Source organism: Zingiber officinale, chromosome 1A (assembly GCF_018446385.1).
Source record: "Zingiber officinale cultivar Zhangliang chromosome 1A, Zo_v1.1, whole genome shotgun sequence".
Lineage (NCBI taxonomy): Eukaryota > Viridiplantae > Streptophyta > Magnoliopsida > Zingiberales > Zingiberaceae > Zingiber > Zingiber officinale.
The window spans coordinates 152,249,710-152,274,978 of record NC_055987.1 but is presented as its reverse complement, the minus strand read 5'-3'; the positions used below and the strand labels follow the sequence as shown (position 1 = coordinate 152,274,978).

Genomic DNA, 25,269 nt, shown 5'->3' with positions numbered 1-25,269 from the left:
TCAGAAGGTGTTCGGTCGGACGAGACGTGGACGACCTCCGACGATATCGGGCCAGAAGCGCCAATCCGATCGACTACCCTCTCAACTGAAGACGCAGAGCAAGCAGCTTTTTTCGCTCAACGCCTCTTGCGTGTGTTCTCGAGCGGCGCCTCAGATTGAGAGCCCTCCTCCGGAACAAGTTGAGCCGCCGGAGGCTCTGCGATTGGCGCTCCCACCGCCGCTGATCCGACCGGCACCAGGTTCGACTCCCCACCAGCTTCCTGAGTAAGCCCCTGCTCGAGCATTAGCGGTTCGGAGAGATCTTCCGGCTGAAACCCCCGCTCAGCCAAGACTTCAACTACTACCTTGTCAACATCGGCAGTGGTAAGCTTCGATTGTCCGACCAAGCGTGCCCTCATCATGATGTCAGCTGCAAAATAAAGAGATAAATCAGTTAGATAAAGATGAAAAAGGTAAAGGGATGATGTACCTATGTTGACTGGCTCAGATGGGCTGATCGGACTAAGGCCAAAAAGTGCCAAAACTCCCTCCTCCAACAACTTGTGAATGTTGAACTTCTGGCCAGCCAGCATGGAGGCAACAAGCAAGTAGGTAGAAGTATTCTTATACCGAGGCAACGAAGGTTGAGGCCCCAGCGAAAGTTGTCAAGTGGTTTGGAAGGAAGGCTGATCGGGGAAGCGAACAAAAAAGAAATATTCCCGCCAATGCTTATTAGAAGAAGGCATCCTGTCAAAAAAGACCAGGCCCGGTCGAGCTTGCAAGAGAAAGGTGCCTGGCTGATCGGAAAGCTTTGGGTAGTAAAAAAAATGAAAAATCGAGGGGGTCAAGGGGATGCGATGTAAACGGAATAAGATGATTACCCCACACAAAAGGTGAAAGGAGTTCGGGACTAGCTGGGAAATGGATAAGCCAAAGTATTTACAAACATCCAGTATGAACGGATGGAGAGGAAGACGTAGGTCGGCAGCAAATTGGTCGCGGAAGAAGCAGACACAGCTGGTCGGCGGAACAGAAGGTCGATCGGTGGACAGCGGGACATGGATCTCGTAGCCAGGAGGAAATTCTAAGGTGTTGGCTAAGGTTCTAGCGTCCTGCTCGTCAAACCTGGACTCCATAGTATCGTACCAGGGGACAGGGGCATAAGACGAGGGCTCAGATGTGCCGACCATAGCAAAAGGAATGAAGCGAAAGAAGACGGGAAGAAAAGCAAACCGAAAAAGGAGGACAGGGGCAAGAAAAGGAGTTCGCCGGAAAAGCAAAGAAGATATAACAAAAAGGAACCACAGAAGAGTGTGATAAACTCACCCGAGATGGAAGCAGCAAGGGAAGTAGAAAGATTCGCCGGAGAACACAGAAGATTCGCCAAAGAACACGAAAGAAATCACTGAGGGGAACAGACGAAGCCGCCAGAAACGAAAGCACGAAAGAAGACGGCAACGACAAGCTTATAAACATCCAGAGATCTCGCCTGGCCGTCCGATAGACCGCACGAACATCTAGAGGCATATCTGGCCATTCAAATTCAAATAGCCCAAAGGTCACATCCCAACGGGTCACGTCAAACGTGCGTCGACAGAGGGCGACGCGTGGCGTGCCTCGATAGGGCAGTTGTCAGAGTAATTAAGGAAGCATGCGGCACATCAATGCGTCAAGGTGATACGATTTCCAAGAGTTTTTGCGGAGATCGCCCAGGCAACGGCTCCCTGAGCCGATCGAGCAAGTTATACAGCTCAGACAGTCCTTCGTTCCGGGCGATCGGCTAGCCGAGAGCACCCCGTCGAAAGGAAAATCAAGGCCAGATAACCGAGCACTGGCCGAGAGGCATAGTTGACCGAAAAACCCGGCAAGAGATTGTCTTTTTGCACCAGTTGGTCCAGTCAGTCGGAGTTATAGCCTCCTTCGACTAGACTTAAAGGGGAGACATGTGATCCGGTGATGACCTAGGAGGGCCCATCGCCGAGGAGGTTCAACGTTCGGATGGTCGTCAAAGTCAAAAGGTGGTCAGCTAAGAGACTAGCCGAGCCAAAGTCCCCATAGGTCGAGCGGCGGGAGGAGTTTGTGGCAATGAGGTCGAGCCCACAACCCGATCAGCCTAAAGAGTTCAAAGAAGGCGGGCTGAATCTAAGACGGGCTAAGGAAAGGGATACTCAAGCCGATCGGAATAGATATACCCGTAGAAGGCCAAAGAGTTGGCCGGCCGGATAGACCAAGGGAAGTGTCATCAGATTAGCGGCTGACACTTAAGAAGGGAAATATGTCTTAACATCCTTTTGGGAGTCAATGTCGCCGGCTGACGGCGCCAATGGACAGGAAATCGTACGGAAGAAGATTGCGTCGCCTTGGCAGAAATGCGTCCGCCCCGTTATGGTAAGGTGTCAGGGATCCTTTCCCGATATTAGCTATTGAGGAAAGCTTAGGAAGTTGCGTCTGCCCGGGATGTGTGTAGTCAATCCGTCGAAGCTCTATATAAGAAGAGGAGTGGTCACCCACGGAGGTACGCGCAGAGACTCTCTAGAGCCACTATTCACTTCTCTTTTGCTTTCTCTATTCTCCACTTGCTGGTGTATGACTTGAGCGTCGAAGGGTCGTCGCCGGGAACCCCCTCCCTGCTTGGCACTAACGACTTTTGATCGCAGGAGCGGAGAACCTTCCTCGTAGCGGAGATCCACTTCAGCGTTATTTCCCGATGGTCATTCACTTCGTTTCAGGACAGGATCAACTATAATTAGCAGTATCATTAGTTCAACTTACTGATGTTTATAAGGAAAATAACAATTGAAAGGATATCTTTTAGTCATCCTTATTGAGATACCTATTGCTGATCCTAAACCATCTCAAATTAGGAAAATATCAAGAAAGTTTTAACAAAGTTTTGTGACCAACTAATAAGCTGATGTCTATCGCTTCAATTTTCCTGCTAGCCTTTTTCTTCATGATGTTACAATTCACAAACTCGATCAGTGACCTGTAATTGTGCCATTTCAGTTAGGTTATGAACTAAATAAGGGAGACTACACAGATAAATTCATTGGTATTGTGTATGCTAAAAGCGGCTAATATCTAATTTCAGTTGCTAAAAGTATGACTTATCCCATGAGGCCACTCTTTCATTTTGGTGCTCTCATTCTTGCAAATGTTTTCCATTATTACTGAGTAATATTTTCTTTTGGATCTAATTTTCTGAATGTATTTTGAAAATTGCATAATTTGAACTGATAGTATCTTCCCCTGACTTGTAGGAACGTGTTTTTATTGGATATTAATAATATCATGATCAATTTTTCCATCTCAAATTATTATCTAAGATTAAATAAAGAAAGACTAGATAACTAGAAGATCATTGATCTAGGTTTACTTGATTATTAATACAAATAATCAACTGGATATTAAGGGAAGAGATCTCTCAATGAAAAGTTCAATCCCCTTGTTTGAGCTAAATCTCTGTTAAATTTTACTGATATTGATATTTATTTATCCATAGATATATCTCTGTGCACATCATTGTTGCTCATTAGAAGATTTATTTTACTATAACATTATTCTAACAATTAAACCTTTTTTTGTTGTTGTTTTATGATATTTTTGGATTGTCAACAGAAGTTTCTTGTGCTCATTTTTCTACTTTCATGTTGCTCTTGCTTATTAGGTTTAGTTTCTTTTATTTTTCAATTTCATACTACAGTTTCTTATCTCTCTTGCTTTGTTTTATGATAATTCCTCTATTCTGCATCACAAATTTATAGTTTTGCATGTTCTTTCATTGTCTTTTGTGCAGAAGAAGGATAAAACACCTAAGGAGAGAAGGATTGTCATTTGCAGTTTTGATGATGTTACAAAACAATGCCGAAAAGCAGCTCTTAGGTATGATTTTCAGTCAATTTATTGTTGTCATGCTTTGTTATGTACAACACACAAGTATCCAATATTTCTATTTTCTAATTTGGCAGATATTATGGTACCTTCCTTCCTTTCGTTATGATACCTGCCTTCCTTCCTTTCGTACAACACACAAGCCCTTTTCTAAAATGTGACTATAAGGAACATATAGTCACATTTTAAATGATTTACTTTGCATTTGCTAACTAATATTGTTATGCTTTGATTATTTCCTTTTATCCAATACACATATTTGGTTGAAGCATAGTTGTTTCTATTTTTTGGTCAATTTAATACAAGCTAGATTACATGTTGGCACTTGGGCAGAGCTTGGACAGTCGAGCAATACGTGTAAACATTGCAGAGGAGAGGCCACAATGCGCTTTTTTATATCAAAAAATTGAAATATTATTTGTCAAAAGGATTTTGGCGACAAGATATCATTTTATGAATTTGTTTTTGGTTGTTGTTTACTTTGCAATAATGTACTCTTTGTGTATATGGTAAAGAGTTAATATGGTTTGCTACAAGTTTGTATATATAAGAAGTGATCATTTAAATTGAAATATTTATGTTTGTAGAAAATGAATTATTGTATATTGTTTATAGATAATGGTTTATTGACAACGGTTTATTGTTCTCTAGTATATGTTGAGAAATGACAACGGTTCAATTGATATGTTGAGAAATGACAACATTTAAAATGGACAAATGACAACGGTAAAAAACTGTCGTCTCATACTAAAAAAATCATTAGATTTTTATGTGTGCATTTTTTTTAATAAAAACGATAAAAAATCGTTATTAAAGATCCAAGTATACCGTTGTCGTTTAATGCGTTGAGAAAGATAGGATCGCTTAAAGATAATGGGGAAAAATCGTTATTTTTTTACTTTAAACACAACGGTTATAAATCGTTGTTGTTTTTGAAAAAAACTATTGTAATCTTTATCACATATACAATGGTTCAACTTGAAACACAATGGTGAAAAATCGTTGTATTTTAGGTAAATAGACAGCGATTTTAACCGTTGTCTTTAAGCGCTCCTATCTTTTTTTAATGTAGATAATGACAACGGTTTTTTTGGGTCTTTCACAATGATTTTTCACTATTATCTTTGTGCATTTTTGCTGTAGTGATATCTTGAGTTTGTTCATCCTCCTAGCATCTCACTTATATCTATAGGCATTAAAACATATACAAGTCAATTTATAGTCCTTGTGAGATGTAGATATTAGTTTTCCCTAATCTAAGGGATCAATACTTCTAACTAGGCATTTTAAATTTTAATCATTTACCTAGAATGTCATTTGATAATTAATGTCATTATTCTTAATTATAAAGAATTAAAATAATGCATGAAAATGATTATGGTATACACCACATGCATACTTTCTAAAAATGCAATCTAAATATATCATAAATGGAATGATGTACGTATGAGATGTATCAAAAATATTATGACATTTTTTATAATAAAGTATGAATATCAAATATGAAGTCATGATAGTTTGGCATGTGACAGAGTAAATAAAGCATGACAATTTAGTATAAATAAAAATACATAGATTTTCATCTAAGTTTAGTTCTTAATCTATTTTTGCTAAGTTAAATCTAATTTGACCTAAAAGCTCCCTTTTTCGTTAAATGTGCTAAAATCCCAATCTAACATATTTTGGGTTCTATCCTAGTTGTGTCAATTTAACGTAGCTCAATTCCTCAAATATTTTAATTGACACATTTACTCTTCAAGAGTAAAAATCAAATTTTCATTTTCAAAGTATCACAATACCTTGAAAATGTCCTAAGATGTCAATTTTGCATGGTTAGGTTAACTTCCCTTCCAATTAGGGTTGACATCCTCTAAATCCATCTAGAGGGTAGAGAATACACTCGTAGGAACCCAAAATCCATTGGTGCTCCTTGAGTGTTCTAAGTACTCGCTAGAGATAACTTCCCTAGACATCTTCCTAAAGACTCTCCTAAGCGTCTTAAAAGCCTTAGTCATACTAGTTTCCTCAAAGTCAACTCTAGAGATAATTTCCCTTATAACTTTAACTTGACTCCTAAACCTAGGGCTAGTTCCATAATTATATGGAACTCTATGGTATGAAGGCACACCCTTCTTGGCTTTAGGTTTGTATTCCAAACTCCTCCTCCCATTGGATGAATCTTGTATATTTTGGCTTAGGTTTTTGTTCTTGAACCTTTTTTTTTTCATTTAACATTTTTATAAGGGTTCTCTCTAATTTTTCAAGTATCTAATTTTTCAAGTCTTGACCTCACGACTTGATTTTTCTTCCATAAATCCTCAAACTTAGATTTTTCATTTATCTTTTGAGAATTTTTTTCTTATAGGCATATGTTTATTTTTCTTAGATTTCTTGCTTAAATCATTTTCTACCTTCCTATCCTTAGGTAAGGTAGTTTTAGCATGATACGCTACATATTTTTCCTTAATCCTATCATGATTCCTATTTTCATGATAAATTGTATTAAAATTATATAAATTATTTCTAACATTTTTTTTATTATTTTTTAAAGCAATTACATCAATAAATGATACCTTAGGTTTGCTCTTAAGAGCTCCCTCTTGAATTAAGCTTCCTTCTCAGCTCTTGGTCAATCTCCTCCACCTTGGATATTGATTTTGATAGTCTCCCTTTTGGTTACACGAGAAGCACATAATGTGCTCATTTCCCTTTCATATCATGAGGCTGACCTACTTTGATTGTTCTTTTGTCCTAGGTGCCACTAGGATCTTCTTTTTGACCAAGTTAGAACACTTACTCTTGTAGTGTCCTCTTTCCCTATACTCAAAGCATATAATGTGATTTTATTATTACAACTTGAAATTTTTATACCTTTACATGTAGGGGTGACACTTTCTTCATTCGATCCGGATGTAGAGGCTTATTCTTGCTCCGGTAACAATGATCTACACTCTCCCTCAATCATTGAGGTGGATGCCTCTTCATCTTCGAATATTGAGCATTTCTCGACCTTCGAATCCTCATGTAGATGAATCACAGAATTTCTCTTGTCGTTGGTCTCAATTGAGGATGGATCTTCATGGAGCGTCATCAATTTGCTCCATAGCTCTTTGGTATCTTCATAATCTTTAATTTGGTTCAAAATGTTTCTTGACAATAAATCGACCAATAAGTTGGTCACTTTGTCATTGGTCTCACATCTCTTGATTTGTTCCTCGCTCCATTTGCTTCTCTTAATGAGTTTGCCTTTGCTATCACTTAGAACTTTAAATCTCTCCATTAAAGCAAACCATTGCTCTATCTCCATCATGTTGAAATTTTCGATCATTGATTTTCAAAGATTGAAGCTTGATGAGATGAATGGTGGAGGTGCTCGAGTATCAAATCTGAGTCCATCTCAAAAATCCATCTTGAAGTTGAGCTCTCTAGATGAAATCTTTAACTTGTTGACTTTAGGGCTTCAACATATTTTTCTTCCTCTAGCTTGTTGCCCTTTCCAGTGATGAATCCTGTGAAGAGCGGCCTCACTCTGATACCACTTGTTAGGACCAAGGGAAGGGGGGAGGGGTGAATAAGTTGCTCACTTTGTTGAAGACAATCTTGAAGCGGAAAAACTTGAAATAATGATAATGCCTTGATTTACTTGGCATCCACCTCCTTGAGATGACTAATCTAAGTATCCGATCCTTTCTCACACATATACTATGAAAGAGCTTCTTCTTAGAAACAATCCAGAGACAAAGAAGTCTTGTACAAGCTCAAGAACAAGAATACAACTTGAAACAAGGAAACAAATGCAAATACAAATCGAAACAAATGAGATATTAAGAAAATGAGCAAAACTTAAGATGTTGATTTAGTACATCCTTTTAAGTTTTAATTTCATCAAAATAAATGATTATGTGAAGTCCAATCATTAGAAAAGCAAGTGTATAAGTCATGTACATTTAGTCTAAAAACATGATTGGAAATTTATTTTGAAAATCATTTCAAAATTATTTTGAAAAACCTTTGTGAAGTCTATTTTTTAATAGGAATCACCATCGATTTGTTGGATACAAAGTAGAGTGAAATATTAAAGTTTTTAATAATTTTTAATTTTGTATCAATCTTTGAAAATGAGAGTTATTTTCATATAAAACTATTTTTTGATAGTATATGACATAAATAATGTTTATATAAAATTTCATGATTTTTAAAAAATTATAGAATTATTTAGGAGTTTCTAAAATTTAATTTGAAATTAAATTCTGAAAAATCAGAAACTCCCATCGATCAGTTTGGGACTTGAGTGAATCAATCAATCAAGTGATCGATTAAAGGGCTTTTTCCGTGAGCACAGGCTCGTGAAATCGATCAAGTGATCGATTTGAAAGTCAAAATCGATTGGTTAATCGATTAAGATGGATTTCTGCGAGCATAGAGGCTCATGGAAACCCAACTTCAATCGATTGAGACATGCCAGAATCGATTGGTAACTAAAACCAATCGATTAGTATGCTTGATTTTGACTGAAATAGTCTAATTTCAATCTATTAAGTCGCATTTGGTCAAGTTAATCATCCTTAATCCTAAGAAATGTATTTATAAGTATTTAAGATTAATTTTCTTGATGAAAATAAGAAAGAAATGATTCAAGGGGACTAACTTACAGTTTAGAAGGAGGTTTAGTTTCAAAGTTAAATTTTTAACCTCAAAACTTTAATTTTGGATTTCCTAAAAGTTTAGGAACTCCAAGTCATTATTGATGCAATGATAAAAATTTAGTGCATATTTTGAGGGGAGGACTTCCTTAAAAGCAAGATATTTTTTTATATATATAAGGATGAAGAAATAATGGAAGACAGGGAACCTTCATTGTTATGAATGCTCAATGATGAGCATTAGAAGCAATGAAAGATTAGAAATCTTTATTGTGATAGAGTTATGCTCATGGTTGAGCATAAGATACAATGAAAGGTATGAGACTTTCATTAAATTCTTTTGACAAAATTGACTTTGAGATGAAGAGTTTTAATGTGTCAAAAGGGAAGAAAATGTGGGGTTTAAGTTAGAAACTCACATTCATGCTTTTGGCATGGAAATTGAGCTAATATGAGTTAGCCTAACTTAAACATATTGTTAAACATAAAAAAAAGGAAGATTGTTAGGAGATTATTAGTACAACCGTCTCTGGGTCAAGGTTGACCAGTTTGACTAAGCTCGAGTGGATTTGAGCTTGAGTTCTGATGTTTGGATAATATGTTTGGAAAATATCTGGAAGAGGTCAAGTAGGTCAATGTTGACCGGATACTTGACAGTATGTGAGAGGAAAGTCAAGTAGGTCGTGGAGGATCGGATACTTGACTGGCAAAGTCCTCACTCGAGGGTTAGCAAAGGGTAAAGTTCTAACTAAAGGTTAGGCAGGACAAAGTCCTAATTGGAGGTTAGGTAAGGTGAAATCCTAATTGGAGATTAGGCAAGGTGAAGTCCTAACTTTGATTAGGCAAAGGGAAGTCCAAGTAGATCAAGGAAGACTACACATTGACAAAGGAAAATCCTAACTGCAATTAGACAAATGGAAGTCTAAGTGGATCAAGGAAGACTACACGTTAGCAAAGGGAAGTCCTAATTGTGATTAGCAAAGGGAAGTCTAAGTAGGTCAAGGAGGACCACATGTCGGCAAAGGGAAGTCCTAACTATGGTTAAGCAAAGGTAAGTTCAAGTAGGTCAAGGAGGACCACATGTTGACAAAAGGAAGTCCTAATTGTGGTTAGGCAAAAGGAAGTCCAAGTGGGTCAAAGAAGACCGCATGTTGGCAAAAGGAAAGTCCTAACTGTGGTTAGGTAAGAGAAAAATCCAAGTGGGTCAAGAAGGACCACATTTGGTGATCAGAAGTCCAATGGGAAGCTAACATGAGACAGAAAGTTCAAGTGAGTCAAACGTTGACTGGACACTTTGTGAAGAAGTCCCAACATGTCATGGTTGACCGAAGGTTGGGCAAGGGAACCCTAGACTTGAGTTAAGCAAGTTAGGGTTGGACAATCAATTGGATAATCGATTGAGCCAAAATCGAGGCTTTCTTCATGAAATAGAAGGCGTTTGGATCGATTGGGTAATCGATCAAGAGCTGCGCCAATCAATTAAGTGATCGACTGTGAGCTTTTCTTCACAAACAGAAAAGAGTCGGATCAATTGGGTAATCGATCAAGGACCACGTCTATCGATCAGGTGATTGATTGAGAGTGTTTCTTCACAATAAAGGAGAATGCCTGAATCGATTAGGACAATAGATTAAGCCTTCCCCTATTAAGTAGGCAATCGATTGGGCCAATCGTCACGAGAACACAGAGAGGTGCTGAATGAATTGGTCAATCAATTAAGCTCTCTTCAATCGATTGATCAATCGATTAAGAGGAGTTTTACGAATCACAACATTATATTGAATCGATCAGGTGATTGATTGAAGCTGTGTAATCGATTAGGTAATCAATTGGGAGAAGTAAAAAAGAGTCGTCGATAAGTAATCTAACGTGGCAATCAATTGGGAACCCTAGATCATGAGATTTTCACAAGGGATTCGACAACTCTTCTTCTCCTCTCTTCATTGTCAGTTCTTGAAATTTCTTGGAGACAAGTGTTGCTGCACTTTCCAAGTATCAAGAGGCAATCCACAACAATAAGAGATCAAGAGCAAAGGTCGTTCATTGTTGTATTTATTTCTTTATTTTTGTTGCATTTCTTGTTGTATTTCTCGTATTTACTTGTACGAAGCTTCTCTGCCTCCGAGAAGAAGGTTTCATAGTGTACTATGAGTGAGAAGAATGGACCCTTGGATTAATTACCTAAAGGAAGTGGATACCAAGTAAAATCAAAGGTGTTAGCATTGCTTCAAATTTTCCACTCCAAATCATCATCAACGAAACAATTTAAGCTAATAACCCCTCCCCCCTTTCTAGCTTCCAAAGTATCCTAACATAGCAGAGTGACAAAACTAACCTTAAAAGACATAGTAGGAAGTATGATTACATTTTCTTCTCTACTAGAGTCTTTGTGGGATGAGGCACTCAAGACTGCAGTTTACTCGCTCAACAGAGTTCCTAAAAGGCAATAACAAAACCTCATATGAGTTGTGGACAAGTAGAGCATCTAGTTTTAAACATCTACATGTCTGGGGTTGTATATCTGAGGTTAGGCCTATAGGTCTAATGATAGAAAATTGGACTCAATAATTGTTAGCTGTCATTTTATAGAATACTCTGAAAATTTAAGAGATTTCAAAATTTTCAACCCCTTACGTAGATCCTTTTTCGAGACAAGTAATGTCAAATTCATTGAGGATAGTGGAAGTGATAAAATTAGAAAAATATCATTTGAAAAAAACATTGATGATTCTAATGTAGTAACTACTGATACAGCTGATAGTGAAATGATTATCATTATACATACAGTTGAAGCTACACAATCGGAAGGGGTAGTTGACCATGATATTTCCATGTCCCCTCCAATTCAATTGGAAGGTACATCATATCAATAGAGAAATTTCCTCTTACGGTTGAGAATGACTCTCAATCATCTCAAAATCAAGTGTCACTAAGGAGATCTATTAGATAAAGGAGATGCATGATGTCTCATGATTATGTATAACTCTAAGAGCATAAGTTTAACATTGGGTTAGAAGATGATCTCGCTTTCTTCCAAGAAGTCAAACAATGCCCTCATCTAGAAAAATGCATCGAAACCATGAAATGAAGAGATGAAGTTTATGGTGGACAATAGTGTTTGTAAACTTACCGAATTGTTTGAAGGTGTGAAACCTATTAGTTATAAATGAATATTTAAAACCAAATGAGATTCACATGACAGTGTAGAAAAGTATAAGGTGCACTTAGTTACTAAGGGATTCATTCAAAAGGAGGATATTGATTACAAGGAGACTTTTTTAGTAGTTTCGACAAAAGACTTCCTTAGGATAATTATGACACTTGTAGCTTATTATGACCTAGAGCTATATCAAATGGTCGTTAAGACCGTGTTTCTCAATGGAAACATTCAGGAAACTATATACATGATGCAATCGGAGAACTTTGAGTTAAGAAATTCAAAGACCTAGTATGTAAATTAAGGAAGTTCATTTATGATTTAAAGCAAACATCTCGTCAATGGTGCTGGAAGTTTGATCAAGTGGTTTCTTCATATAGTTTTAAGGAGAATCTAATTGATCAATATTTGTATATCAAGTTCAGTGGGAGCAAGTTTATTATATTTTTTTTATATGTGGATGGTATATTGCTTGCAAGCAATGATAAGAGTCTGCTACAAGAAATTAAGTTATTTCTATCCGGTGAATTTGAAATAAAGGATCTTGGTGATGCATCCTTTTTCTTAAGCATACAGATTGTACGTGATCATTCAAGGTACATACTTGAACTATCACAAAAGGCCTATACAAAAAAAAGTACTCATTCAGTATGACATGCAGAATTGTGATCCTAGCGACACTCCGGTGGCAAGGAGTGATAGACTTAACTTGCAACAATGTCCATGCTATGAACTTGAGATTAAGAAAATGCAGCAATTCCCCTATGCATCGGTAGTAAAGAGTTTGATATATGATCAAGTACGTATGAGTTCAGATTTTGCATACATTGTGGGGATCTTGAGCAGATATTTGAGTAACCCTAGACCAGAGCATTGGAAAGCTATAAAGAGGATTATGCGATATTTGTAAAGAACGAAAGATTACATGCTCACATATCGGATATCAAGTCATCTGGAAATCATTATATATTCAGACTTTGATTTTATTGGATGCTTGGATAGCAGGAGATCTACCTTAAGTTATCTCTTCATGATGACAGGAGGGTTGTATTATGGAAAAGCGTCAAACAAATGCTAATACCCACTTCCACTAGAAGGTAGAATTTATAGTCTGCTATGAAACTTCCAACCACAGGATATGGATGTGGAACTTTATCACAGGTTTGCAAATCATTAGGGGCATTAATAGGCCATTAAAAATCAACTGTAATAATAAAGCTATAAAATTGTATTCCAAAAACAATTGTAATTCGTCGAAGTCTAAACATATTGACATAAAATTTCAAGTAGTTAAAGAAAGAGTTCAGAATGATCAAATAATGATACAGCATATAAGGACAGATTTCATATTAACAAATCCACTTACCAAGAGCTTGTCACCTAAGGTGTTTCATCAGCATATGCTGAATATGGTGGTACTTTCTTTTGATGAAGTACTCATTATGTAGGAATCTGTATTTTATATGATGTTTTATATTCATGAACACATATTTTGACTCATTGTATATACTATAGATTTTTTATATGTGTACATAATTTTGACTTTCTTTGATATATAGATATCATATTTATTGTTATAATTTTGCATTTGGTTGTTGTAAATATGATGCAGATTTCATTTAAAGTTATAAGATTGAATCATAATTTATCACTGTAGTTTAGCATAAGGTGTTGATAAATATGATCTGGATTTGGTTTGGATCATAAAGAGGACTTATTGAAAACAAGCACTTATATATCATATTTTGTATCATTTTTGTACTATATATCCACATTTGATTTATGTCATTAATGATATTAGTATTATGATTACTGTTAGATCTTGTTACAATTATAATAGCTATGACTTCTTTAGTCTTGTACTAATTGATTTAATGGAACAGATTGTTTAAAGGATTATTTAACCCATAAAATTTGGCATGTTGAGCTCAACTAAGGGGTTGTGTGTGTATAAAGAATAAGTATAACCTAGTGGAAGATTATAGGATTAAGTCCACATGGGTGGATTAAATCTAATTAAGTCCACAAGAAAACTAAATCTCAATTAAATGATCTAATGCTTGATTGCATATAAAGGGGGTTTAGATTAAATGGATGTGGATTCAATGTGTAGATCTATTAACCCAGTTCATTAACATTGATGAATTGTTAATGAGTTATAGACTTATGATGGATAGTTCCCACAGGTTGAGTCGGGTATATAAAGGAAGAGATTGATTCAATTAGGGCATGCTACATTGTGCTCTCTTCCTCTCGATTCTTCAACTAAAGGATGCATTCTAACAGGGATCACCCTGGAAGAGTCGTCGAGATGACGATTTTATCTTTTTGCTGCCTATAAAGAACATTGAGTTTAGAATGTAACGAGAGAAATAAGTGAAGGATTTAATCTCTATTTGGTGGGTTAATTCTTGATTAACAACAACACATAACAATTATGTCATTAACAAATTAAACCTCAATTAAGTGATTTCATGCTTAATGCGTGAAAGGGATTTAGATTATTGGATGTGGATTCAATGTGTAAATCCATAATCCGATTCATTAACAATAATGGATTATTAATAAGTAATGAGCTTTATGTAGATGGTCCTATAGGATGAACGTATATAAGAGAAGAAGCCTCATTGATTTAGACATCTTGAACCTTGTTGATTTGAACTTCTTCATCTTTTCCTCCTCTCTTCTCAAAAAGTACTATGGATTGCCTCCCACTTCTATAGAAAAGTATTCTATGCTTGCAGGAACTCTAACGACAAATAAGGGATACAATGACTTGTGATGGATTCATATCAACTCTTCATATCAACTCTTCGCATGCTATTGTATTGATTTTGATTTTACTTTATTCATTGATGATAGCTATACATCATTTAGTTTGTTTCAATGTATCACTACTGCTTTCAATAAGTTGGTAGTAGGAATAGCAACGAATCCGGGTTAGAGGCGGATTTAGCCAAACCTGAGACCCGTCCTACCTTCCTTTGGACTCACCCCGCCCCGCGAACTCGGTGGGGCGAATCCGGATTAGACCCGTCCTAACTTCTTTAGTCTTGTCATATTTTTTTTTTTTGAAATACAATATAAAAAATTTTAAAAATTAATTAAACATTAATTTTTTTCAATATTTATATTAATAATATTTTGTAACAAAAAATATTATCACAAATTAAAATCTATTAATTTTGATTCAATTAAAAATTAATTATTAATTTTTATTCAATTAATAATTAATATAAAAATAAAAAATTATTATACAGGACGGGTCCGGTTAAATCCGTGAAACGTCCCGGATCTGTCTTAAGATCCGTTTAGACAGGTCTAAATCCGTCCCACCGGGATATGTTTCAACCTGCCCCATTACCCTCCTAGTTGGTAGTATTTTAGTCAATGGGAGCCCATAATGATCATGGTAAGAAACATGTTCTTCAATAAAGGCAAGTTTGTTGAAACTACTTTTCAATTTTTGAATATATTCCATTGTCGGAAGACTGACTTCTTTTTTAGATTTTGCAATACATTTCTTAGTTCCGACACACGAGCAAACGATGAGGTAGAGTAAATTTGATCAAGAGCCAGACAAATATCGTGTGCTATTGAATACCCAACCATACGAGAGTCATGAGTTTCTCAATCAAAGATGAATAAATCCAACTCATTATACGTTGTCAAGAGGTATACTCGGATTAACAATCAGATTATTAAGATGAAGAAATTTGGGAGGGCAGGTCATCGTCTATAAACTCTTCTAAGCCATTAACACTCACTGTATAGTTATTTTCATCTAGTTTGACGGTGAGAGATTGAGAAAAAGTGTAGGAAGGAGATTGAGATTAGGGTGAATGACTGAAATCGACATAGAAGTAGAAGCTGATTCATACCAAGATGAGGCTGAGTGGTTGATGGCGTTACCTAAATGAGAAGATAACAACTATTAAGTAATAAATGACATGTTAACTAGAAAAATTGAGGAATAGGAATCCTCTGGTTCATTATGAATCAGAGGAAGAAGGTTCAGTGGTTGATCCTATATAATTCTGTAATTCCCCAAGTCGATAGAATACACAAGGAAGTTAATCTCATAGCGATTGTCAATGGGAAGCATAATTAAAACACACAAACACAAACATACACAAACAAAAAAAATGAAATCTGAAGAGGTTCTCTGTATCTAATATTTCATTCGATATAAAAATACTTCGCTGATGAGAATCTGAAACCCTACATCTAGAAAACAGAAAACAAAGACATTTAAAGAAGAAGGGCATGCGTTAGGTTAATTGCTGCCTGCGTACGCAAAGCAACTGTGTTCTTGAAACCAAAACCCCCAAAAAAAGGAGAAAGCGACGGGAGAAAGTTAATACGCAACTAGCGTTCGTTCTGATCTGAAAACGGAAAATCCTAACCTTCTCCCTCTGGCCCCGGCTCCACGTTGAGGTCGAGGTGCTGCGGCGCGACGCTCTCCGCCGCCCGTTCTTTCGCTGCGAGCACGCTGGGAGAACTCGAACTGTCTCCTTTCGCCGCACCGGGCTCGGTGAAGTCCTCCAGTGAGAACTCCGGGTTCCACCGCGCGGACCCGTCGACGGCGACCTCGGCCCTCTGTCGAGCGGACAAACGACGGGAGACATCGCGCATCCGGCCGAGGATGGTGAAGAACTCCTCGACTTCGGCGTCGTTTGCCGCAGGAGGGACAACCTCGTCAGGGCGCGGCCTCGATGGGAGACGGCCCTCGCCGTCCTGGACGCCCCTCCGCTTCTTATCCGACCGCTCCATGATCCAACGGTCAGGACGGGACAGGCGCACGGTAGCTTGTTGGCGTCACGAGGAAGAGCAGATAGCACTTTGCTTCATTTATCCTAAACAGGAAAGTAAAGAGGGGAGACGAAAAGTTGAGTTTACTTAAGGGGAAAGAAATGAGGCCCACATAGAATTGATTAATAAAAATATTTTAAACTTTTATAAGTTTTATTTTTCTTAACTATTTTATTTATTTATAATCATTGTTTAAATCTTTAAATTATTTATTTTTTTAAAAAAATAACATGATATTTTTAGTTTCCAACTATTAAAAAACACAATGATAAACTTTTGGACATTTTAAGCGGTGTTTTATATTAATTTATTATTAGAAGTACCTTCTCTTTAAAAAAATTAATATATCTGTCAAATAGTAATTTATTTTCTTTTTATGATCTATAAGATGATCTTTTGGTATAGACGGGTAAAATGAATAGTCCTCATTCATAAAATAATCACAAAAAATGGTCCAAAAAATTTGTCCTCTATAAATTGATGCCTTATAACAATTATGATATTCTTATCCTACATAATTTTAATAGTTACAATTGAGCTGTCACACATATGTAATTATTATGAAATCGTAAATGCTATAATTAATAAATTATCATCCAATTATAGTAATTATAAAATTGTATCCACTATAATTATAATTGAGAGTGATTAGTTAATAATACGAGAATGATATAATAAAATTTTAAAAATCATAACTTTTAATTCATATATCAAAAACGAGATGTTTTGTATTTGTAATAGAAGGTAGTTAGGAAATCTATATTTATTATCAGGTGAAATTCATAAGTAATCATAAAATTATATCATTTAAATTATTTTTTGAACGCACTGAATATTTTTTATTATATTTGATAATTTTCAGTTTGTTTATTAGATTTAAAAAACGTTCTGAGGATTACAAAAGACGTTAATGCGTTTTATTAAAAATAAAATCTTATAATTAATCAGATTGGTAACGTCGAGTTTGGGTGATCGATTCGGTCCTACAAACATTTTCTATAGTCCACCAGGCTAAATCAGGAGGTACTCGATGCTCGTAGCAGACAGTTCAGGAACCCAGCATCCTTTAATTACGTGTCCCATTTGAAGAAAAAATTTCTAAAAATTCACCATAACTGATGCTTGAATCGTAAATACTTGAGTGACAATCTGAATATCTTATCACTACATCATAACTCCGAGGATAATTTTTTTTTTCTTATTCCAGTAGTAGTAAGTATAATTTCATAATTATTATAATTATTATAGTTATAATTATGTAGTTGTTACCATTATAATTACAATAGGTGAGAGTGTGTGTCGGTTATATACATGTGTCAGAAGTAATTATTGTGGCGGATACCTTTTGATAATAAACTAACAGGTCCTCTGCTAATTCGTTATAAAAAAGACATCCTTTTAATTTTTATCCTAAACTTTTTTTTTTGCTAAAATTCTTCTTCCATCAAAAATATTTTTTACCTGAATCGATTAAACTAACCTTACAACTTTAGGTTTCAATCAGGAACGAGAATACTTCTTTGAGGTTAATTTTTTTTTTAACTAAATAGTTTATTAAAAAAATATAAAAAATATTTTAGTCTAGAGAAAAAAAAAACGATATGGAAAGGGAAATACTCGGATTATTTTTTGACGCGTGTATTGCGTGCTGATTTTGTCATCACTTAAATGCTTATTTTATGAATCGATGCTCACGGTGTATTATTGTGCCATTAGTCAACATTTCTAGGGGCGCCGTATGCTTTGGCGGCCTGGATTTCACGTGAGAAACGCAATTGTTTTTTTTTTATTTGTCGATCAGGGCAACGTTGCTTATCGACTGGATGCCATTTGACACCGAAATAGTAATCTGATTATGCACGATCCAATGCCCATATGATGACGCCATTTTCACACCACTAACAAGGTTCCCTCGAATCAATGCTTGTGACTAAGACTAAGCCTTTCCCTTTCTAGGCCATTTTTCTTAGGCGGTGATTTGATTGGGACATGACGCGTTCGGCGTAAAGAATATCGACTGTTACTTTCACCTTCTTAGATTGTTGTTTCAGGCTACGCAAGTCAAACAAAACAATACAAATAAAAATAAGTGTAAGTGTGTATCAAGAAAGCAGTCGACAACATCCATTCACAAAGGATAAAATTCCTAGGTACTCAAGGACCTCCTTGTCAGTCCTGTGACCAAACTATCCATTGATCACGACACTAGCAATATTACAAATTATAGCATTGTTGAATAAATCATACTTTTCATGACATGAAGAGCACTTTCTTAAAGAGTATGTATGAGTTAGAACATTTAAACTCCGAGCCAACTATTAAGAAATCAAAGTGTAGTATATAGATGTTTTCCATATCAATATACTATGGATCATGCACGAAATGTCTTTACAAGTTCTTCATTTCATTCTCAAGCAATCACTAACATGCATATAGATTAATATAGTTGTGCTTGATGAAGCATCATAATTGTCATTCGCGATGCTACTCGCAAGATCCAACAAGATGGAACTAGGAAATAAAAATTTATCATCAACAATACATTTCCAATGTACTTATTATGCTCAAGAAGTCATCGACAAAGTGTATAGTTCAACATAGTCTTCTCATCTAGCACGATTCAATTTCTAGCCCATGCCAACTAATTTTCATTTTGGTTAAGAAAATGCAATTGTAAAAAGAAAAAAAATTATAGGATTAGACAAAGAAATTAAACTAGCAAATGAAACAAGTACACGATACGAATTTAGGGTACCCAGAAGATAGTCAGATATTCCTTGGAAGCTATGTTGCACAGACACTTGCAGGTTATTTTTTTTCAAGTGTCGGACACGGACACGACACGGATACGGACACGACACGCAAATACGCGTGTCAGATACGGCAAAATCCGTGTCATTGACATTTTTAAAGTTTGACCAGCCGAATATAGTTAGGATACAGCTAGGATACGGATGGGACACGTTTTCGGTTATATTGGGGCTCAAATGTAAAAAACCTAAAAATTATAAGGCTCAAGTTGAAAAATAATAAATTTCTAAGGATTGATTAATAAAAAAATTAAAATGAATTTGACATAACAAAACCCTAAATTCCTTTGGTTTTGTATTGCTCCCGATTATTTACTCCCGACTCTCGCCACTGCTCGCTGCAAACCTTCGCCCGTTCGCCGCCTTGCTGCAAACCTTCGCCGCCTCGCTGCAAAGTGCAAACCTTCGCCGGTGCTCGCCGTAAACCTTCCCCGCTGCTCGTGCAAACCTTCGCCACTGCTATGCTCTCACCGCTTCTCTTCTTGCCTCGCTTCGCCTACTCTGCTCTGCTCGCCTCGCCAAAGTCGCCATTGTTCTGCTCACCTCCACTGTTCTGCTCGCCTCTGCTCGTCGTGCTCGCCTCTGCTCATCGTGCTTGCCTCGTCACTACTCGCTGCCGCCCTCTATTTTTTGGCAAGTTTCCCTTTCTATTTTTTCTTCTGAAATCACGGTTCTGAAGTGTTTTTTTTATTTTTTTCGCTTTTCTTTCATCTGAAAAAAAAGGAACTGCCGAACTACACATCCATGAGACCTTTCTCATAGCAGTTTTAACACTGCACATTTTAGTTGCACTGCACATTTTGGTTAGGGCTTCCTATGCAATGTGCAAATAGTGCAATGGTCTATAGAACAACACTTTTTTAATTTGTTGGAAACTGGAAAGTCTATTGATCAATATGTTTATGTTATTTTTCCAGCTTATTTGCTATGGAAAGTTTTCAAAATGAGAGTGGATAGGAGGATATTGATGATTATTCTCCTATGTGGAAATTTGTAACCAAGGTGGAAAAGGGAGTTGGAGGAGAAAATGTCACTTGGTCATGCAATATATGTACTAAAGTGTGCAAAGGATCATATTCGAGGGTGAAAGCACATCTGTTAAAACAAAAAGGGGCTGGAATTGCTGTTTGTACAGCTGTTACAATGGATCAAATGAAGCGCATGCAACAACTTGTGGATGATGCAGAATTGAGAAAGAAGAATTCTAAACCGAAAGAAGTTTCGTTGCCTTCGTCATCTGTATCATCAAACATGGCTTCAAAATCATCATTTAGTGGTCTGGTCCTTTGCAAAATGATGATCCAACTCTAACAAAGAAGAGGAAAGGACAACTTGGCCCTCTTGAAAAAGCTTTTAACTTGAATGCTAGAGATGAGCTCCACTCTGAAATTGCAAGGCTCTTTTACACTGGGGGATTATCTTTCAATATTGCTAGGAATCCTCATTATGTTCGTGCTTTCAGTTTGGCTGCTCAACGAACGATTCCGGGTTATCTTCCACCTGGATACAATTTATTGAGAACTTCACTTCTTCAAAAAGAAAAAGCTCATATTGAAAAGTTGTTGGAGCCAACAAAAACTGCTTGGAAACAAAAGGGAGTTAGTATTTGTAGTGATGGGTGGTCGGATGTGCAAAGAAGACCGCTAATTAATATCATAGCCGTGTGTGAAAGTGGTCCTATGTTTTTGAAGGCTATAAATTGTGAAGGCCAGTACAAGGATAAATTTTCATCTCTAAGTTGTTCATTAATGTTATAAATGAAGTGAGACATCAGAATGTTGTGCAAGTAGTCACCGATAATGCTCCTGTTTGCAAAACTGCTGGGTTACTCGTTGAGGCAAAGTATCCACACATATTTTGGACTCCTTGTGTTGTGCACACATTGAATCTTGCTTTGAAGAACATTTGTGCACCAACTGACTCTCTACAAAACAAAGAAGCCTTTGATGAGTGCAAGTGGATAGCAGAAGTAGCAAATGATCCTTCAATGATCAAGAATTTTATCCTGAATCACAATATGAGACTATCGATGTTCAACGATAACTCAAACTTGAAGATGCTATCACTTGCAGATACTCGATTTGCTTCCACGATCATTATGCTTAAAAGGTTCAGACAAATCAAGAAATGTCTTGAAAACATGATGATTAGTGAAAGATGGGATGTGTACAAGGAGGATGATGTAGTGAAGGCTAGAGTAGTGAAATACAAGATATTGGATGATCAATTTTGGGAAAAGATTGATTATATACTTGCTTTCATAAGTCCGATTTATGAGATGCTAAGGAAAGCAGACACTGATCAACCTTGTCTTCATTTAGTCTATGAGTGGTGGGATGAAATAATAGAGAAAATGAGAGTTGTTATCTCAAAGGGGGCTCATAGTGAAGATTCAAAGTTTTATGAGGTTGTTCATAATATTCTGGTGGAGCGATGGAATAAAAGCAATACACCTCTACATTGTTTGGCGCATTCTTTGAATCCAAGGTAAAGCTCTAAAAAATTTTAACTTTCTAAGTTTTAGCAAATTAGAAATATTAGTTTGTGAATGATGTTAAACTATCAATCTTTTTATATAGGTATTATAGCCATGAGTGGCTCCAAGAATCTCTCAATCGTCTTCCTCCTCATAGGGACATCGAAGTTTCAAGGGAAAGGAAAGAGTGCATTGAAAGATATTACTCCAATTCATCCGAACGAAGAAGTGTCAATGAGGAGTTTGCCTCTTTTTCAGCTGTCATTGATGATTTTTCTAATAATGATGCAATGCGTGATCGAGGTTTAATGTCTCCAACTAAGTGGTGGGTTATCCATGGTGCTTCTGCACCAACTCTTCAAAGTTTAGCTTTAAAGCTACTTAGACAACCATCTTCTTCTTCTTCTTGTGAGATAAATTGGAGCACCTACAGTTTCATACACTCATTGAAGAGGAACAAGATAACACCACAAAGAGCGGAAGATTTGGTGTATGTTCACTATAATCTTCATCTTTTATCTAGGAGGAGTCCACATTATAGTGAAGGAGAAAGTAAGATGTGGGATGTTGGAGCAGATGGATTTGATTCCATGGACATGGAGGGTGCTTCTATCCTTGAAATTACCAATTTGTCTCTTAATGAACCTGAGTTGAAGTCAGTCTTGTTTACTGACGAAGGTGGTGTTGGTGATGATACAGATATGGATGTTTGATTTTTTTACTTGTTTAAGATGGATTTGGTGTTTTATATTTTGTTATGTTTACTTTTTGTTTCTAATGGATATTGATCCAGTCCGGAAGCTGAGTCAGATGGAGGCGGGCCTTGTTGTGCTAAAAGTTGACGAAGAGTTGTCGCGATGCTGAATCAGCGAGGTACCCCTTGGACAGGTGCACACGGACAATCGTACAGAAGGAAAGGACCAGGATGATGACGCTATCGCTCTGCACACACTCAGACGAATCACCCGGTCGTTAGAGACCAGAAACCAGGAAAAAAGTCCCCGGGTCAGACCCTCCGACGCTCAAGTCAGGTACTTTTTCCCCAGAAATCACAAAGAAAGCCGGAAAAGTAAAAGACTGGTAAGAAAAATGACGAGTGAGCGTACCTGCATAAGGGACAAAGCATCCCTTTTTATAGACCTGGCGAATGTCAGGGAATATCGGGTGTCAGGCTATATCTGGCGGTGGTCGACACGTGGCTCTCTCTCATAGGCCGGCGGAGGAACCAAGAGGAGTATGAGCTTCTCACTGTTAGAATATTCCCTGATATGTGATGATTATTTTCTGACAGGTGGTTACGATTCCTTGCAGGCCTATTTGTCATGTAGTATCTGACCTCCTGACCCACCACCGCCTGCCATTCGAAGTATGTACATCTCGACGATTCCCTGATTCCCGACCTGCACGATGGGTCAGCTCCCCGACTTGCATCTGTTTGTTGTTATCCATGGTATGAACGTCCCGACCTGCACATTGGGTCGGATCCCTGACCTGCGTCCGTCTGTTATCCATGGCATGAACGTCCCGACCTACACGCTGAGTCTGTCCGCCGACCCCTATGTGTGCTGTTATCCATGGCATGAACGTCCCGACCTGCACGCTGGGTCTGTTCGCCGACCCCTATGTGTTTGCTGTTATCCATGGCATGAACGTCCCGACCTGCACGCTGGGTCTATCCGCCGACCCCTATGTGTTTGCTGTTATCCATGACATGAACGTCCCGACCTGCACGTTGGGTATGTCCGCCAACCCCTATGTGTTTGTTGTTATCCATGACATGAACGTCCCGACCTGCACGCTGGGTCTGTCCGCCGACCCATATGTGTTTGCTGTTATCCATGGCATGAACGTCCCGACCTGCACGCTGGGTCTGTCCGCCGACCCCTATGTGTTTGCTGTTATCCATAGCATGAACGTCCCGACCTGCACGCTGGGTCTGAAAGCAGACTTGCTAGTAGTCTCCTTCTGCAGCTATTCGTGGCCCATGAACTCTTTTACTACTCACTATCAGGGCTGAGCCCCTTCTAACCTTCTTGTCCTCCTCGTTAGCTGGACTATTGACCGTCCACGTTGGCTTGACCTTTGACCTTCTTGCCTTCCCTGTCAGCTTGAGTTGTTGACCAGCCACGCTGGCTTGGCCTTTGACCTCCTTGACCTCCTCGTCAGCTTGAACTGTTGACCAGCCACGCTGGCTTGACCTTTGACCTCCTTGATCTCCTCGTCAGCTTGAACTGTTGACCGACCACGCTGGCTTGACCTTTGACCTCCTCATCAGCTTGAGTTGTTGACCAGCCACGCTGGCTTGACCTTTGACCTTCTTGACCTCCTCGTTAACTGGACTATTAACCAGCCATGCTGGCCTTACTTCAAGCCATATCATCCTATCGACCCCACCCGATATGCACCGTATCACAAGCCTCCCCCTCAAGTCTAGTCGAAGGAAGATCCAAGTCTGACTGACTAGACCCCTACACCCCTCTGTGCTCTCTGTCTCCTGACATACATACCGTACTACCCTTTATGTCCTATCGCCTGGAATACCCTGTCTATGTAATTACTTTAGTGATTGCTTGTGGTACGCCGCCTGCGTAATTGCTTTAGTGGTTGCCTGGGGTACGGTGCCTGTGTAATTGCTTTAGTGGTTGCCTGGGGTATAGTGCTTGTGTAATTGCTTTAGTGGTTGCCTGGGGTGCGGTGCTTGTGTAACTGCTTTAGTGGTTGCCCAGGGTATAGTGCCTGTGTAATTGCTTTAGTGGTTGCCTGGGATATGGTGCCTGTGTAATTGCTTTAGTGGTTGCCTGGGGTATGGTGTCTGTGTAACTGCTTTATCTTGAGTACTCATTCTTCTCTTTAAAAAGACCTCAAGACGCTTCCTCCTCGCACTCTTCTTTTCCCCTGATTTCTTCCTGCTTTTCGTCACTTTGCCTTCCCCCGGTTTCTCCTTCACACAATGCATTCACCCTCCTCCGACGAGGTTGATCAGCCATCCCCCCAAGTGCGAATACATCATCTTACCCAACAGCTAGCAGAGAAAGAGCGCGAGCTGAAAAATATGTCCGTGGAGCGAGACCGTCAACTTGCTTCCTTGCGGGACGCAGATGCCTTGTATCGCCTTGCTAAATCTCGCGTTCACGCAGAAAAGACGATGAAAGAAAAATACCAGTCTGACCTGCAACACCAACTTAGCCTCCAGGATCGTCTGCAGCGAGAACATGAGGCCGAGTTATCCCTCCTACGTGCGTGCCTTGATGATAAACAAGACACCATCGCTCGGCAACAGACCATCATCAGATCCCTTCAAGCAGAGCTGGCCCGAGCTTCCAACGTCCCAGCGGCTCTTGACCCTCAGGATGTTCCTTCCCAGGGCAGTGCCCACAACCCTTAACTAGCTCCTGTAGCTCCAGTCTGGGCTTTGATTGTCTCGGTGACTCCTGCCCGAGCTTTAGTTGTCTCAGTGACTCCTGCCCGGGCTTTAGTTGTCTCAGTGGCTCCTTTTCGGGC

The 25,269-nt window shown here is 38.1% G+C and overlaps 2 protein-coding genes across 2 annotated transcripts; one reads left to right on the top strand and one right to left on the bottom strand.

Moving 5' to 3' along the window:
* Positions 1 to 15,816: 15,816 nt before the first annotated feature.
* LOC122011264 (protein NEGATIVE REGULATOR OF RESISTANCE-like) lies at positions 15,817 to 16,521 on the bottom strand. Its single transcript, XM_042567660.1, has one exon. It carries the CDS (start codon positions 16,441 to 16,443, stop codon positions 16,072 to 16,074), a length of 372 nt encoding a protein of 123 aa, XP_042423594.1. The 5' UTR covers positions 16,444 to 16,521; the 3' UTR covers positions 15,817 to 16,071.
* A 3,232-nt stretch (positions 16,522 to 19,753) lies between these two features.
* Positions 19,754 to 22,481, top strand: LOC122005172. Its single transcript, XM_042560120.1, has 5 exons — positions 19,754 to 19,925; positions 20,428 to 20,510; positions 20,567 to 20,890; positions 21,067 to 21,779; positions 21,872 to 22,481. The coding sequence occupies exons 1-5, from the start codon at positions 19,754 to 19,756 to the stop codon at positions 22,479 to 22,481; spliced, it is 1,902 nt and encodes a 633-aa protein (XP_042416054.1).
* Positions 22,482 to 25,269: the final 2,788 nt, after the last annotated feature.

Coding starts and splice junctions, on each gene's coding strand:
- LOC122011264 (XM_042567660.1), bottom strand. CDS start 16,443: ATGGAGCGGTCGGATAAGAAGCGGAGGGGCGTCCAGGACGGCGAGGGC.
- LOC122005172 (XM_042560120.1), top strand. CDS start 19,754: ATGCTCTCACCGCTTCTCTTCTTGCCTCGCTTCGCCTACTCTGCTCTG. Junction 20,511..20,566: donor AGAATTCTAAACCGAAAGAA/GTTTCGTTGCCT, acceptor ATCATCATTTAG/TGGTCTGGTCCTTTGCAAAA. Junction 21,780..21,871: donor GCGCATTCTTTGAATCCAAG/GTAAAGCTCTAA, acceptor CTTTTTATATAG/GTATTATAGCCATGAGTGGC.